The sequence below is a fragment of the Bidens hawaiensis genome, unplaced genomic scaffold (genome assembly GCF_021521415.1).
Source record: "Bidens hawaiensis isolate Kalapana, Puna unplaced genomic scaffold, B.hawaiensis_p1.1 tig00003961_1, whole genome shotgun sequence".
Taxonomy (NCBI): domain Eukaryota; kingdom Viridiplantae; phylum Streptophyta; class Magnoliopsida; order Asterales; family Asteraceae; genus Bidens; species Bidens hawaiensis.
The window spans coordinates 736,378-752,740 of NW_027491228.1; the positions used below are offsets into that span (position 1 = coordinate 736,378).

At 37.5% G+C, this 16,363-nt stretch overlaps 1 protein-coding gene across 1 annotated transcript; it reads left to right on the forward strand.

The window, feature by feature from the left end:
• The first annotated feature begins 4,599 nt into the window (after positions 1-4,599).
• LOC143624765 (uncharacterized) lies at positions 4,600-7,204 on the forward strand. Its single transcript, XM_077095310.1, has 4 exons — positions 4,600-4,751; positions 5,462-6,716; positions 6,833-7,062; positions 7,153-7,204. The coding sequence occupies exons 1-4, from the start codon at positions 4,600-4,602 to the stop codon at positions 7,202-7,204; spliced, it is 1,689 nt and encodes a 562-aa protein (XP_076951425.1).
• The last annotated feature ends 9,159 nt before the right edge of the window (positions 7,205-16,363 follow it).

Below are 16,363 nucleotides of genomic sequence, written 5' to 3' on the forward strand. Positions count from 1 at the left end.
GACTAGCGAATGATGATATTTTAGAGGTTACGGGTATGGGAGACGTTGATTTGATAACTTCAGCCGGTACTTCTTGGACTTTGAAAGACGTGAGGGTTATTCCAAGTTTGAAGAAACGTTTGATTTCAGTTGGGCAGTTGGATGACCAAGGGCACGATGTTAAGTTCGGGAATGGGCAGTGGAAAGTAGTCAAAGGGAATCTTGTGGTTGCTCGTGGCAAGAAAATGGGTTCGTTGTATATGGTCGATATGTCACCGAAAGGAGTGGATCCAGTTTTGGTGAAAGACAAAATCCGGTTCACAGAATCTCGTGGGCAGAAGAAGGTTCGTTTTGTAAGTAACAAACCCAGAGCCAAAGTGAAGATTCAGGTTGAACGAGCTAGGAAGGTTAAATCAGTTGGGGGACATCGTGACAGTGGGAGCACAGGTCGTGTTTCAGTTACAGTTCCAGGCCGACAGTGGATTAAGAAAACCAGTATTCCAGCTGTTAAAGTCTCTCCAATGAATTATTTGCTGAATATGGAGAGTGTTTGTTCTCAGGTTATCTCAGGATCCGGTAGTTCGTTACAGTGGGAGCCGGTAGGGACAGAGAACGGGTCAGGGGCAGTTTCAGCCATGACTGACGTGTTGGAGCTCCGGGGAGCTTCAACGGGCCTTCAGGTTAATTAATGAGAAGGCGGTGGCAACTAGAAGAAGTTTAATGTTCAGATTACAGAAGTACAATCAGGAGTGCAGACGAGAGTACTCAAGGCCTCCGAGTGGGAGATTGTTGGGTTCGTAGGCCTTGTTGGCCCGGTTTATTATATGAAGTCAAAAGAGGAGACGGGTGTGGGCGGTCGGGCCCAAGCCCGGCCCGGTTTAGATTTCTTGCATAATAATTTACTAACCTTAGTTCAGTCTCTATATAAACAACATTATGTACTTGTAATATTTGTCACTCAATAAAGATATACCTAGTTGCCACCCGTGGACGTATGTCAGTTTAGACCGAACCACGTTAAATCCTCGTGTTCGTTTATTGCTTTCGTGTGTGTGTTCGGTTTCGTGTGTGAGTTTAATCCTAACAGCACCCCCTTCCCTTATAGTATTAATGTGTTAAATAGCTATGAAGTGTAATGATTTATTTGTAAAATAATTACATAATATACAGAAAATACAAGGCACGGGATAATAAATATAAGATCCATCAAAAAGAATTATACGATCTAATGCTTAGTTTTTATTGTATTAGACATCGTTCATGCAAAGTTAATCATACACGCAATTTCGAACGTTTAATGGATGTTGAATTAGACTTCGTATATACGCTGCCGTACACTAAAATGTTGCTATATCTATACCAAACACATAATCTTCCTCTCTCTCTCTCTCTCTCTCTCTCTCTCTCTTATATCCCTTAGTAAAAAATAACCAAATCAAATCTCCATTTACAAATTTGAAGTTTGAGTCAACTGTTATCGAGCATGTATTATAGTGAAAGGGATGAAAAAAACAGTTATATGTGAACATGCGCACGCACAAATTTCTTCAATGTATTACGTATACATGATATATGTAGCATGTTTGTTAATCTCTATCTCTCTCTGTCTCCTATATCCCTTATCTAGTCACTTGCTTGCATTTCTTTATAAGCCTTATCAGGCAAGAAATAAAGAAATTTCATCTTGCATTAATGAGTTTCAAATTAGAGTCCACTGAAAATATATTTTCGAACATGCACAACAATGCAAAAGATGAAAGCAATATCTATCAAGAAACCTTGCACCATATTAATGAGGATATTTAAAAACGCATTTTCATTCTTCACTTTTTAAAAACAGGCCATTACCGTATGGCTAGAAGCAAAAGAGCTGGTTCTGTCACCAAAAGCTGTCGCATTTTCACGTTGCCACCTCTGCTACCGACGACAAATGCGCTATGTTAGACGGATTTAGAGAGAAAATAATAATAAAAATAAACCAATAGGAAATATGTAAAATATTTGGAAAAATGAGAGTTAGAAAAAGATATTTTTTTTATTATTTTAGATACATAGGAAAATTAGGGTTGACTGGATCCCTATGTTTATGTTTGATTAGATTCATGTACCACCCTCCCTATATATACAAGCCTTCATCTAGCCTCCTACCCCACCAGTAAATCTCCAAGGACACATTAGGCTGAGGGGTGTGGGGCTTCAACGGGGGCGCTAGAGCCCCTCCGCTCGCGCCCCCAGGCGCTAACACCACACCACCGAGGCGCTAGCACGAAAAATGAGGCAGGCGTGATGGGGTTAGCGGCAGAAGAGAGAGGCTGAGGGCATAGGGGAGTGTGCAAAGAGACGTTGGATGATATAAAGAGCCGTTGGGCTCTTATTTAATTAAAAAAAAACGTTTTTTTTCCTATATAAAACCCCATTTCACCCATATCAATCACCACAACTTCAAACATTAACCCAAAATAAACTCATCTTCCCAACATTTTTTTAAAAAAATGGCTGGAAATTGGTACCCCAACCTTGATTCAGATTATATTGACGACGATTTATGGTCGTCACCGCACCAACCGATGTTTTATTCGGAGCCGCAAGAATCATCCGGCTTTCAACCATCCAACACACAACCGTCTCCTAACTTTGTTGTTCCGGAGACACAAGAATCACACGGTGAAGCTACGGGACCAAGAAGACGCGTCCACCGGAAAAAACAAGTTGCAACGGACGGGTCGGGGCCGGCTTCGACTCCGAGGACGAAACGGAAAACCACTCCGTGGTCATCGGATGAGAAGGAAGCCTTGTGTCGGGCTTGGATAGTCATTTCTGAGGATCGGCGTTGCGGTAATTGTTTTAACGTTTTTAAAAATGATTTTTAATAAAAAAGTTAAATGGAAATCTAATTTATTTATTCATTTTGCAGCCGACTACCAAAAGAGCAAGTTTTTTTGGACAAAGGTTAGGGAGACGTTCTATACGCTCGTTGGGAGTACAGAGCGGAACGCCGATATGATTTCGGGTCGGTGGTCCGAAATTAGAAAATTTGTCGGCTTGTTTACTAATCTTTTCAACAGGAACATCGATCGTATGAGACCAAGTGGCAGTGATGATTTGGCGGTTTATAATTTCACGGTCGAAGAGTGGAAGCAGGAGTGTTTGCGGAGGTATGGGACGGTGAAGACGTGGGACGATTTAAAGTTGTGGGAGAGGTTGAAAAGGTGTTCCAAGTGGGTTGAGCTGGTGGCGCCGGACGTTGATTCGGAGGTGGTCTCTAATGACAATCTTGTTGAATCCCTCAATAAATTCAACAAAACCATGGAGGTGGTCTCTAATGACAAAAAGGAAAAAAGTCGAATGAGAGATTTGGACTTCCTTACTAGAGACTTCAGTAACCTAAATCCGGTCGATCAAATGCTAATGGAAAAGCAAAAGGAACGTATCCGAAAGAGGTTGATCGAAGAAGACCAAGCCGAAGAATAAGAATAATGTTTTTTTTAGTACTTTAATTTTTATTTTATTTTTAGATATTAATGTGTTTTTTTTATTAATGTGTGTTTTTTTTAATAATTTATGAGTTTTTTTAATAATACGTTGTTTGAATATATTTATAAAAAAATAAAAAAAAAATTCGCTGGAGCCCTGGAGCCCCTCCACACCAGGGCCAAGGGCTCCAACGGGGGCTCCAACACCCCCCTTATCCAGTTTCTCTCTCTGCCACACGTCATAATATTATTGGCTGGAGCCCCCACTAAAGACCCACTAGAGCCCCCCACACCCCCCAGCCTTAGAAAAAAGAAGAAAAAAAAAAACACATTCTGTTCTACTTTCACCAACGTGACACAGACAGGTAGTTCAATCTCTCTCCTCCTTTCTTTTCGATTATTTTATTTTACACTCACCACCAACTTATTTTTCTGCTTAAGATTAAACTCAAAATTATACCGAAAACATTTCATTTCGATCAATCAATGGCGCCTTTCATCTGGATTTTTTTTCTGCATCACAGATTTATAGGGTTTGATATATATATTTTTGACTTCATTCATTAATCAGTGGGTGTGGTTGGGAGTGAATTTCTAACACGATCCAAAACACCACACGATTCAAACTAGAAATACACAAGTTTGGCCGGTTTGGTATAGACGGGTTCAGGTCCATTTCAGGTCGACCCGTGAATAAATGGTTCGTTTTCAGGTTGAATCTGGTGGGTTTAAGGGTTGACCTGTTTAACCCATTTATTTTTGAACATTTATTTTATGAAATAAATAAAATTTGTTGTGTATCTTGAGCTAAAATTAAAAAGTAAACTAGAAATTAAGATAGGATTTTATAATTTGGAATATCTTGCTTTAAAAAATGTGATTTTTGTTCTTTAAAAATGTAAATAAAGAACTTTAGGCCACACACGTTCTGTTCGGGTCAACCCGTGAATATGTGTGTCATGTTCAGGGCCACGCGTTTGACACGATTTTTGGGTCAGGTTTACATCCGTGTTAAATTTTCTGGTTTGACTCACGAACACACGACCACGACTTGTAACACTCCTATTTAACTATTTATATTTATGTGATATTTATTGTAACCAATCGAGTATTTTGTTCAAACTCTGAGACTTTAGTGGTCACAGATATGGCAATTGTGGCCCCAAAGAAGATGATCGCCATTTGCAACAGTGGAGGGTGGTTTAACTTGAACGAAGATGGCTCAGTGGCTTGTTGTGGGTGGGAGGCACATGCTGTTGGTGTTCATGAGAACATTCAGCTTATTGATTTTAAGAAGAGGTAGCACAAACCATTGATTCAAGTGTTGATGGATGGGTGGTTAAGTACTTTCTACCTGGAAGTAATAAGAAGTACTTAATTTTTGTGTTAAATGATGATGGTTTTAATAAAATGAAGACTGACTACAAAGATTCTGAGCGATTAGAGGTCTTTATTATACAAGAACCCTTGCCAGTTGACACTAATAGGTAAACTTTCTGATCTACCTTGTTAAAGTGTAATATTAAATATTGATTTTATATTATTATTATTTCATAATTAGAGCTAATTAATATGAATAATCCCTAATTACGGAATATTAATTATATGTATATTTAACATCTCATATCTATGCTGTTATTTGTTTACATTGTGATGATTATTGATCACTATATATTATGGTCTTTTGGGTTGTTTGGATACGTGCTTAATATGATTTTTGCAACTCTGAAATCACGATTTTCATTATTCAAGGTCACAAAAATCACTTTGAAAACGCCTGCATAAAACTTCCATTTATGACTTTATGTGGTACATTTTAATGATCACCAAATATTAAATATTGGATGTCTATTTAGTATTTAATGATCATTATTGGTATTTAATGATCACCAAATATTAATTATTGGATGTCTATTTAATGAACATTATGATTCTGATTATTTCAAGTTAAAATTCTTGATCTGATGCTTGTTTTTGTTTTTTTTTTTTGGTTATTTTGTAAAGCATAGACCGCAGCCGAGACTAGCAGACACACAAGCGGTAGTGAATTTATCACCTGCTGAACGGGCCCCACAAAATCTAACCCCTCCTAACGAAGTGGTCGACATAGTAGCAGACAATGGAATCACTCCAATTCCCCACTCAACTCGTCACGAGCCACATGTTACTGCAAAACAATGGAAGAATATTATAACGGGTGTTTGCCAACGATTCAATTCGGTAGCTGAACTCGGTGAGAAGTTACCAAAATACGCAATCGCTCACGGGTTTAACTATGTGTACAAAAAAAATGAAGAAGAACGGTTCACCGTGAAATGCAAATCCAAAAACTGTGAATGGCGGCTTCACGCATCAAAATTAAAAAGCACAGACATAATGTGCATTAAAACAATGACCGCAACTCATAGTTGTCAAGCGGATTCAGTAACAACCGCATTACGGGCTCAAGGAAGTTTGTTCGAGGAAATGTTAATGGAAAAGGTTAAAGATAATCCCAAGATTAAGCCCAAAGAGTTTGCGGAGATGCTTAAAAGCGAGTTTGGGATCGAGGCTAATTATTCAAAAGCGAGACGTGCTAGGGAGTACGCACGCGAACAACTTTTGAGATCCTATAACGACGAGTGTGGTGAAATAGCATATAAGTGTGAGAAATTAATGGAAGTAAATCCCGGAAGTGTTGCTAAATTTAGTACGCACAAGGGTTTACGTCTTTTTGTTGCGTTTAATGCCTCGGTATCCGGTTTTATAAAAGGCTATAGACCCCTTCTGTTTCTTGACAGCACGCCTATTAATTCAAGAATGTTGTTGACTGCCACGTCAGCAGACGGTAATGACGACTTGTTCCCGGTGGTGTTTGCAGTTGTTGACGATGAAAACGATGATAACTGGCGGTGGTATTTAACCGAGCTTAAAAGCTTGGTTTCAGCACGCGGGCCGATTAATTTTGTGGCGAAGGGTTTACACGAACCTTTGGGTGAAGCATTTGGCGGGGAGTGTTTTGTTGGGTCACAGTACTATCACTTGACTTGTGATTTCACTCAAACGTTTTACTCGTTCGTGTCAAAAGCTAACAAGTTGTCAATTACTCAACTGGTTGATAAGCTAAGGGATGAAATGATGCGCTTGATATACACACGTGCAGCTGAATTGACTCAATGGGTGACTCCATTGACACCGTCGATGGAGGAAAAGTTGAAAGAGGAGATTTTACAAGCACGATCGGTTCAAGCTTTTGCAGCCTATGAGGGCAAACATAAGGTTTGGGTTGGTGAAAGGTTGAGATTGTTGATCCTGCGTTCTTTGATTGTACTTGTAAACCATGGTTTGTGACTGGAGTGCCTTGTTGTTATGCTCTTGCCGTTATGGAATTCTATTGCAAGAACCCGTATGACTTTTGTAGTAGTTATTTTAGCATTGAGATGTACGACTCGGCGTATGAGGGTTCTATTAATCCAATACCTGATTTGGAAAGAATATCGGACGCTGAGTTACCTGCCAGGGTGAAAAAGAGGAAGGTTGAACCAGGTCGGGTCGTGCCCGCGGACTTTCTTAAACGCCCACTGCAATGTGGAAGGTGTAAAGGTCTCGGACACAACAAGAGATTATGCAAGTACGTCTTTTATTTTTGGAAAATTATATTCTTCTGCATTATACAAAATTCGGTTCTATATTTAAAATGAATACTTATTTTTGTTTTCAGAGAGTTAGAAGAAGTTCGTGACCAGTCCGCAACAGCTTCTGGAAGGGGATAATGATGACGATGTTATATTTTTCAGACTTTTTAGAATTTTGCTTTTTTTTTATTCTTTACAAATAGTACAAAAAATTATAAAGCTTCTTTTTGAATTGTCGTGCCCTGCTTCAAGCTTTCTTTTTTTTTTTTCTTGTATTTTTAACATCATTTCAGTGCAATTATCTTTTTTTTTTATTTAAATATTGATTATCCGCATACGAGTTATCTAATGAAACCTTACATATTATAATACTTTTCTAAAAATACTATATTTTCAATATAACTTTGTTTTCAACAAAATTTATACAAAAATGTACAGAAAATATAATATAAACCCAACTGTGTTTTCAGGTTTTTTTTTCTTTTCTATACATGTAAAGAATGCGTTAAGGTCTACTATTTTAGAGTCTAAATTATTAAACTGAAACTAAATAAAATGTGACATGAAAACCCACAAAACCAACTTTAATACAATACAATACAAAACCATGTGATATTATACGATATAATATCATACAAATTTTTAATCAAAATTTGTCTAATTATATTTAATTTTTTATGAAACAAATTATACCGTTAATTAAAATAAATTCTTCTAATGTGTTATCCAACTATATTTAAAAGGTATTTCTAATTTTATAGTTTTTCTCAAAGTTTTACCTTCAATTTTTAAACCTTGTGTTTCATGACACTAATACTTGATTATTGAATAAATTAACTTATAAGTTGATGAAATATATATCTTTCATCTTCATACTTTTTTAATTTAAATAAATAAATGTTATATTCGAGTTATCGTGTACTCTGGTTCAAATCAAGACATAAAAAGAAGATGGTTCATACGATTGTGATGTCCACCGAGTGGTTTTTCTGTTTTAAGATTTTAATGATTGGTATATCTTTAGAACAAGTTTTTAGTTATGTTGATGTACCATTTTCAGAAGGCTTCTTGTTAGTTTATAAATTAAATCTTCTAGTTGTTAATACATAAATAAATGTTATATCAGTTAGAATCTGTTTGTTTCTTTAGCGCTTGCCCATTCATTATTTTTCTTTCTATCATATTGTTAGATGTATTGTTTTCAAATTATTTAACTACTAGGAAAATTAGTTTGTGCTTTGTGGCGGATTTACGCTACTCGAGCATGTGTTAAACCTAAAGGTAGCATGGATTCGATTCTTTATCGTGTGTCAAAATTTGAAAAGGGGAAAAAATTAAAATTTATAAAGTATAAAGGCGGCTGCTTAAATTTTAGTTAAATAATAAAACGATAAAATTTCTAAAATGATTTTGAAAATATTTAGCCAAATTTACTAAATAGTAACACAAAAATATTTTCAAAATAATTTAGAAAAGAGTTAATGGCCATTTTCGTCCCTGTGGTTTGCTACTTTCGCCACTTCAGTCCAAAATTTTTAATTTTGTCAATTTAGTCCTCATAGTTTTAAATTTTAGCCAATTACGTCCCATCCGTCTAACGGCATCCAGCTATGCCGTTAGTTTAAGGGTATTTTTGTCTTTCTCCTTTTAATTTTGAGTTAATGGTCATTTTAGTCCCTGTGGTTTGATATCTTTGCCAATTCAGTCCAAAGTTTGAAAATTTGTCAATTTAATGTTCAGTTTAATTCAGTTTTTTTTATTTTTTATGTTTTTTGTTTATAACCCTAAAGAGCATAAGTCAAGCCCAAAACCATCGAGCAACCTCAAATACTGGTATGCATTTACTCTGTTGACAACAGTAATCATACCCCCCCCCCCCTTATATTTAGTTTCTAGACATTTCCTAAAATCTTCTCCATGGTGGAATTCAATGGTAAAGTGGTCAAGGTAATTCCCTGAAATCGAATTATACATAAAAAACTAAAAATTGTTTTGTTGATTAATGTATAATAGTTGATTACGACCCAGATTTTCGTTATGATATGTTAATCTCTAAACCCTAAATATTATGCATTCATCAAAGAAACGATTTTTAGTTTTTTCCGTACAATTCGGTTTCACGGAATTGCTTTGACCACTTTACCATTGAATTCCACCACGGGGGAGAGTTTAGGAACCGTCTAGAAACTAAATACGAGAGGAGGGGGTATGATTACTGCTGTCGACAGAGTAAATGCAGACTTGTTTTGGGCTTGGATAATGCTCTCTAGGGTTATAGAAAAAAACTGACTTAAATTGACAAAATTTCAAACTTTGGACTGAATTGGCAAAAGTATCAAACCACAGGGACGAAAATGACTAATAACTCAAAATAAAAGGGAGAAAGACAAAAATACCCTTAAACTAACGGCATAGCTGGATGCCGTTAGACGGATAGGATGTAATTGGCTAATATTTAAAACTATGAGGACTAAATTGACAAAAATACAAATTTTGGACTGAAGTGGCGAAAGTAGCAAACCACAGGGACGAAAATGGCCATTAACTCTTTAGAAAAATAGATATTAAGGCAAAAAAAAAAAATTGTCCCTTCAACCAAACCAATAAGATAATGGCATGTGGACCAATGTTGAAGAACTATTCATCCAACCAGTAAGATAATGAAATATGGACCAATCATCCTAATTAATCATCGTTTGTTAGTCGGTGTCTCACCGACTAATCACCCATTAATTGTTATTTGGTTAAAATCACACAAAATTGAAAAAATTATATATAAAATTTTGTATACATGTATATTTTTTGAAAACTACATATAAGTTCAAATACAATTTATCCCGCTTAGTCCTTATTAATTCTGATTTGTCGTTTATCCTTACCTTAATTAGCGCCTAGCTATATGGCCGACCATAAGGTGTGGCGGGGTGGTCGACGGCCACAGGCCCGACACCCTGTTAGGCTCATTTTTTTTTAATTACATGTATTTTATTAAAACAATATTTATATTTAGTGTTTAAACTCAATTACATACTCAGTAGCTTGGTCTAGTTGCAAAAGGGTATTACTTACAACCAAAAGGTTACAGTCTCATGTAAGATATGTTTAATCCTATTTTTAAACAAAAGTTTTTACACAAACTAAATTATAACTAAGTAAGTCCATATCAAAATTAAATTGTATAAACCATACAAAATACGTCTTTTACTTAAGGCCCAAAAATATTTTCATCGTCGGCCCTAAAATGTTTTTGCTTTCTCAGAGCCGGCCCTGCCTAGCTAGTTCTACAATACTGATTATTGAGTGTAAAGATTTACGTATAAAATAATAAATAATATATAAAATATGCAAGAAAAATATACGAGACATGTAAGAATAAATATAAGATTCATCAATAAACTATACAATCCACTAAAAGATAACGTTTCTCCTATTGTAGGTCCCAACGTGGGTGGATCTAACAACGTTCTTGGATCAACCTAACTTAGTGCTAGCGAAAATCACACTAATCAACCTAAGAGGTCTCAGATCTTAAGTTTTATGTTCGGGTTTAAAGAGAGATAAGAGAGAGAGAGAGAAAGATAATATGTATGTGTTAGGGAATTTTGGCAAAAGGTTGTTCTTTCTCATGCAATGCTCCCTATTTATAAAGGAGCATGCAAGAGAAACATGTCATTGTCAATGCCCAATGGGCTTATTTACAAGTTTTTCCTTTGGGCCTATACATACAAAACAAACAACTAAAGCCCAAGAGATACAAAATCAATACAAAATACTTAACACAAAAAAGGGACCTAACAATCTCTCTCTAGTCTTTAGTATTGAAAACCGTCGGTGTCGTATTCTAGCCAGCCGTCCTCGGGTAGTGGAAGTTCAACAAGTCGTTAGACGAACTTGTTGAAGGCTTCCACTATCCAGTCTGTGTTCTGACGACCGATGTCCTCGACGGTTCCCAAGGGTGAGTTGTAGAGCTTCTTGACATCTTCTATATGCAACCCCATTAGCTCGTGCTCGTCAAATATGCGAATTTCTGGCAGGTCTTTGCAGCGTATGACGGCCTTTCTTGTGGTGTTATCAAACTCCCAGCCAATGAAGTCTCGGAGGATGTTAGGAACATAGGGCTCACCATGGTAGATGATATGACAATCCTTTGGTGCCTTGTATCTCCACATTGTTCGTGGCTCTCCGGTGGCTGGGTCGATTTCTTTCGGGTTCTTGTACTTTCGACCCTTATTGAACTTGAAGTCTTTGTAATCCAACTTCGATTAACGATACAGGTGAGTGGTGACCCATCCTTCGAGTGTATCGTCATACTCACCACGTCCCAGAGCTTTTGATAGATAGTGGAGGTCTAGCACAGGCAATGACTTTAGCTCGTGGTGGTTGAGATAAACGAGATCGCCATTGTATATTCGAATGGCCCAACAACTATTCCCCTTATTGTATTTTGCATATACAATCAAAGAATCGTCATGATAGGGATAGTTGAGGGAACGGATGCTCACGCTGCTTGTCACGATATGTGTCTTTCTTTTCTTCTTTAGAGGTTCGTGTGTCAAGTCGGTAGCTGGATCGGAGACGGGATCAATGGCAGGAACTTCTGAAGCTTGAGCCGGTGGAGTATCTGGATTTGGCTAGTAGTTGATGTAGTCGTCTTCTATTGCCTCCTCCGTGTTAGTTGAAATGAAGTGCTCCAAGCTCTGTCCTGCTTCAATGAATGCATCTATTATATGACGTAGGTTGTCGTGGTCTACTAAAAAACAATTAATTAAAGACTTAAATACCTATAACTAGTACGGGTAAGTAAGGTCGTCTCCATAGGAACTCAAGGAAAGTGCTAATTCAATATTACTAAATTAATTATTAACTAAGGCGGACAGACGATGTCAAGCGGTTTTAGAAAAAGATTAAAAATAACAATTACTTAAAAACGATTTGTAAATAATATTAATAAAAAGCATTCATTCTAGGTTCGGTTAATGTGACATTCAACTTAATCCCAGATTCGATTATATTGATTACGCAGTAATTACTTAAACCTAGTAGTTGGATTGTGATGTCAAACGATACCCTAACCGAATTGATGACACAATGAAACTCGGTTTACCTAATCACCAACTTATGTTTGTTAAAACAAATTAAAAGACAATATTTGATGATAACTAATCAATGACACAAGAGCTTAAACCCTAAATGTTGATGAACACAACCAAATAAATAATGCATTAATTAATAATCCCAAACACAAATTGTTTAAATAATCAATCACAATTTAAGCAAGACTAAAGCAATAACTCAATCAAGCTCATAAACATTAAGCATACGAATCTGGTCAGAAGTTAAAATAAACAAAAACCTACCCTAGAATGAACAAGAAACTTAGCCAAGCATCGACATATCGATTATATCACTTTTCTTGATGAACATGCAAACCCGAGATGAACCGGAAGCCTTGGAATGGTGGAAGATTGTCCTAAACAGCCTCTTTTGCCTCTGAAAGTCGTTATTAGACGAATGGGGAGGTTAAGGGGTTTAAATAGGGAAAGCCTAAATTTTTGGCCGACTTAAGCATTTTCATGTATCGCGAAGATGTCCCAGCATGCTTCTTCGCGTATCGCAAAGGACAAAATAGTCGCGGCCGACATCCTGCGCGAAATTGCCCTTCGTTGCATCTTTGCGTATCACGAAGATGTAAAACTTTAGATTTTCATTTTTTCTTTTCTTGAATGCCTCGTGATGCGTGTACGTCCAATCTCTCACTTCTCGATCTTCGTTCCAAGCCCGTAAATATCCTCGTTAAGCTCCATAGCTTCCAATATCCTGAAAACACGTAAACAATGCTTGAAGTACCAATGTTCATTCGATTATTTAACTAAACATAACCAATTAATATATAAAACTAGCTAACTTTTACCCAACCATCACATCCCCACACTTATCCTTTTTCGTCCCGAAAAAGATTTTGCAATGGAATCAGAATCAGAGATTATTCTCAAAATACTTCATAGATTATCTTAATTAAGCACAAGAACACAAAAAACCACGATTGCAACCCACGCCTTAATACTTATCGGGAAAAATAAGGTGCGACATTTTTATTAATTCATATGATTAAAATGGAACCCACACCTCAAAGCCCTGAAGCCGCCTTACCATGCTTCGTTATAGTTTTACCGAACCAGACCACCCCAATTTGACTTAAACCTTAAGATTAGACGATCAAAATTTTGCACATTTGTACAATTTTTCAAGCCCATATGTAATAGCTAAGACAATCTTGGATATTTTTATCGAACCAAAACCCAAACTTAAGTATTAAAGTCTACCAAAATGGCCATTAGATACGATTAAGGTGCAATTAGGTAACCAACTAGGAATAGCCCCCACTACATGACATACCCCCGTTATCAAGCAATACCCCAAAGCCATCACCATACGTGAGTAGGCACGAATTCATCTGTAGGGCTTACATATGACGTGTCCCGTGTGGTCTGTTTCTTAATGGTAATGAGGCACAAGCACGGGGACCCCATATGACTAACAGCGTGGATGATCAAGTCAGTAGTGAATTTGTACTTTTAATGCACTTTTTGTGATCATGTTTATTGACTTATGAATTGGCAGATAAATTGCGGGTTTGCTCTTCTAAGCTTTTTTAATATGAATAAATCCACTTAGGATTTACGCATACCAGATGATAAACCGCATACCGACCCATGGTCTCCATTCCCCGAGGCATCCCATCAATACAGGATTTAAGGCCATAAAACCATACTCCTATGAAGTGTTAGCCACTTAACTAGCAGTTTTTTTCATTTATGTTTATATCACAAGCCATTTAGCATACTCTAATGTTAAGCCTATCCAACCATTGTACTATAGACTATTCATATTAAAATATATTTTTGATGATCAAATCTAATAGTAAGGCTTGAGTATGGCCTAATCTTTCATTCCAGTCCTTACACAGGCTTAGCTAAACAAACAAAACCCTAAAGGCGTTTCCCACTAAAAATCAAGCATTTAAAGTTCAATTAAGTCTACAACCAAATTATCCTTTCATTCTCATGGCTGAGCCTACCAATACATCTCAAATTACGTGTGTTCCCGTATTATTTATCTCTTATTATATAATAATTTTGAAAAATAACCCCCGATTTTTCTATCATTTTCCATTATTTTGCAAAAAATCTTAATTCAAGAGACATAAAAACTTTTAAATTTTCAATTTCTCCCCCATCCCCACACTTGAGGCAAACATTGTCCTCAATGTTTAAAATTTAAGACATAAAATAAGGACGGGGTTAAAATTCACTTCGACAATTTTTAAAACCGAGCCTAATGTGATGGTGGTTATTAAATATACACAAATACAATTACACTTTTAGCACAAAAACTAATAAAACAAATAAGGTTATGAAAACGAAATCACCTGATAGAAAATAAAACTCTCATGTGCAACTCTCGTGCCCTCGATGATCTCTCGGTGAACCTACCTCTTCAATTCTCAAAACAAAATCTGCAAACTCTCAAACATGTAGAAGCACGCTTCTCACAAGTGTTAAAATATAGGTCTTTTAAACCGTTTGCAAAACCATTAATTTTAAATTACCAACCAATATTAATTAATTTCATAACCAAATTTGTTAAACAAGTAAAAATGTTAAAAGACCTAACTCACTTCCGTAGGAATCACGGTTGCATCTAGTATATGCAACAAGCCCTTTAAACCCCCCGGTAGCCCGAGTGGACGAGTATGGTCTCGTGAGGGTTTATAGTGAACTACACCCACAAAGTTCAACTACAAAATATACAAAAGCAACCACCCACATGAATAAATCCCATCAAGTGTCCAACCAAACCACCCATATGCAATATAATAATAATATCAGTACAACCCATAAGATAATGAAAACATAATTAAATAAAATAAAACCCAAAACATTGATCGGGACAGCTGCTTCCATCAACTCCTACTCCTCCTCTGAATCCTCCTGGTCATTATCATCACCATCTCCACCAGCTCCTGATCCTCCAGCACCTGATCCTCCAGTACCTGCATAATAAAAATCACTCGACCCATACTGTCCATAATTGCCATACCCAAATCCTCCAACACCAGCTCCATACCCACCAGATCCACCATATCCTCCTCCATACACATGTCCAGCACCAAACCCAGAACCACCCATGTCAAAGCCACCAGTAGTAGGCGCGGCGGCTGCAAAGTACCTGGCAGTGGAATATGCCAGTGATCAAACATGGTTCTAAAATAACCCCGCGACTCATCCCTGTACTCTTTGAACTCGTCCCGATACCCATGCAATTCGTCTCGCATCTGTAATTGTTGCTCAAACATATAGTCTAAAGTCATGGGCTGCGGGTGCCGTGTCGGTGGTGGACTCGGCTGTCGTCTCCGACGTGGTTGGGCAGGTGGCCTCTCCACACGATGGCCCCGCGAACTTCCCTCTGCTCTCGCATCCGCCATCCGCGGTGGATCACCATAAGTCATTATGCCCGCTTTTTGGGCATCGTCAAGCGTCACAACCTCAGTATCCGGTCCCTCCGTAAAATACGCCTCCGGATAACGTCCAAATACACCCAAAGACTGAGCAATCCTCGTGATCATGGCCCCAAAGCCAACTGAGTCGTGGCCGCACTCGCTCTCCGGCCACCCCTATTAAATGAACTTAACAACAATGTAGCCAGATTCACATTCATACCTCCAATCATAGACGTCAAATACATCAGATCAAGATTATTACATTTATCTTTCCCTGAATGCCGTCCCGTGAACGTAGATGCAACCACCCTGTATAAATACCGGTGCAGTGGGCCCCAAATCTGTGAAGCAACAACATTATTCGAATGAGCACCATCACCAATCGTTCTCCAAAACGTAGCCAAATCATTCGTCGAAATCCAATGAGGCCGAGAAGCAATTGACCCCGTGGTAAACCCCCTAATACTCTCCCGAAACTCGGGAACCTCAACCTCAAGTGGCGCATACAAACCCGCAATTACCATAAACCGGGGTACTGAGAACTGAAATAACTCTCTTCCTAACGCAAAACTAACCGCGTAGGGCTCATCAAAATCTTTCGAATTATACCTAAAAGTGGTGTAAAATTCGTAAACCAACTCCTCGCACTGTATCTGCTCAAACCTCAAAATATCTCTCCAACGTCCCGGTAACAACGTATTAAGTCCCGGAACCTGATCAATAGTTTCCAACACCTCCCAATCAAACGTCCGGTGTCGGAATATCTCCAAATCGCGAATCTGTCTAAACAACTCATA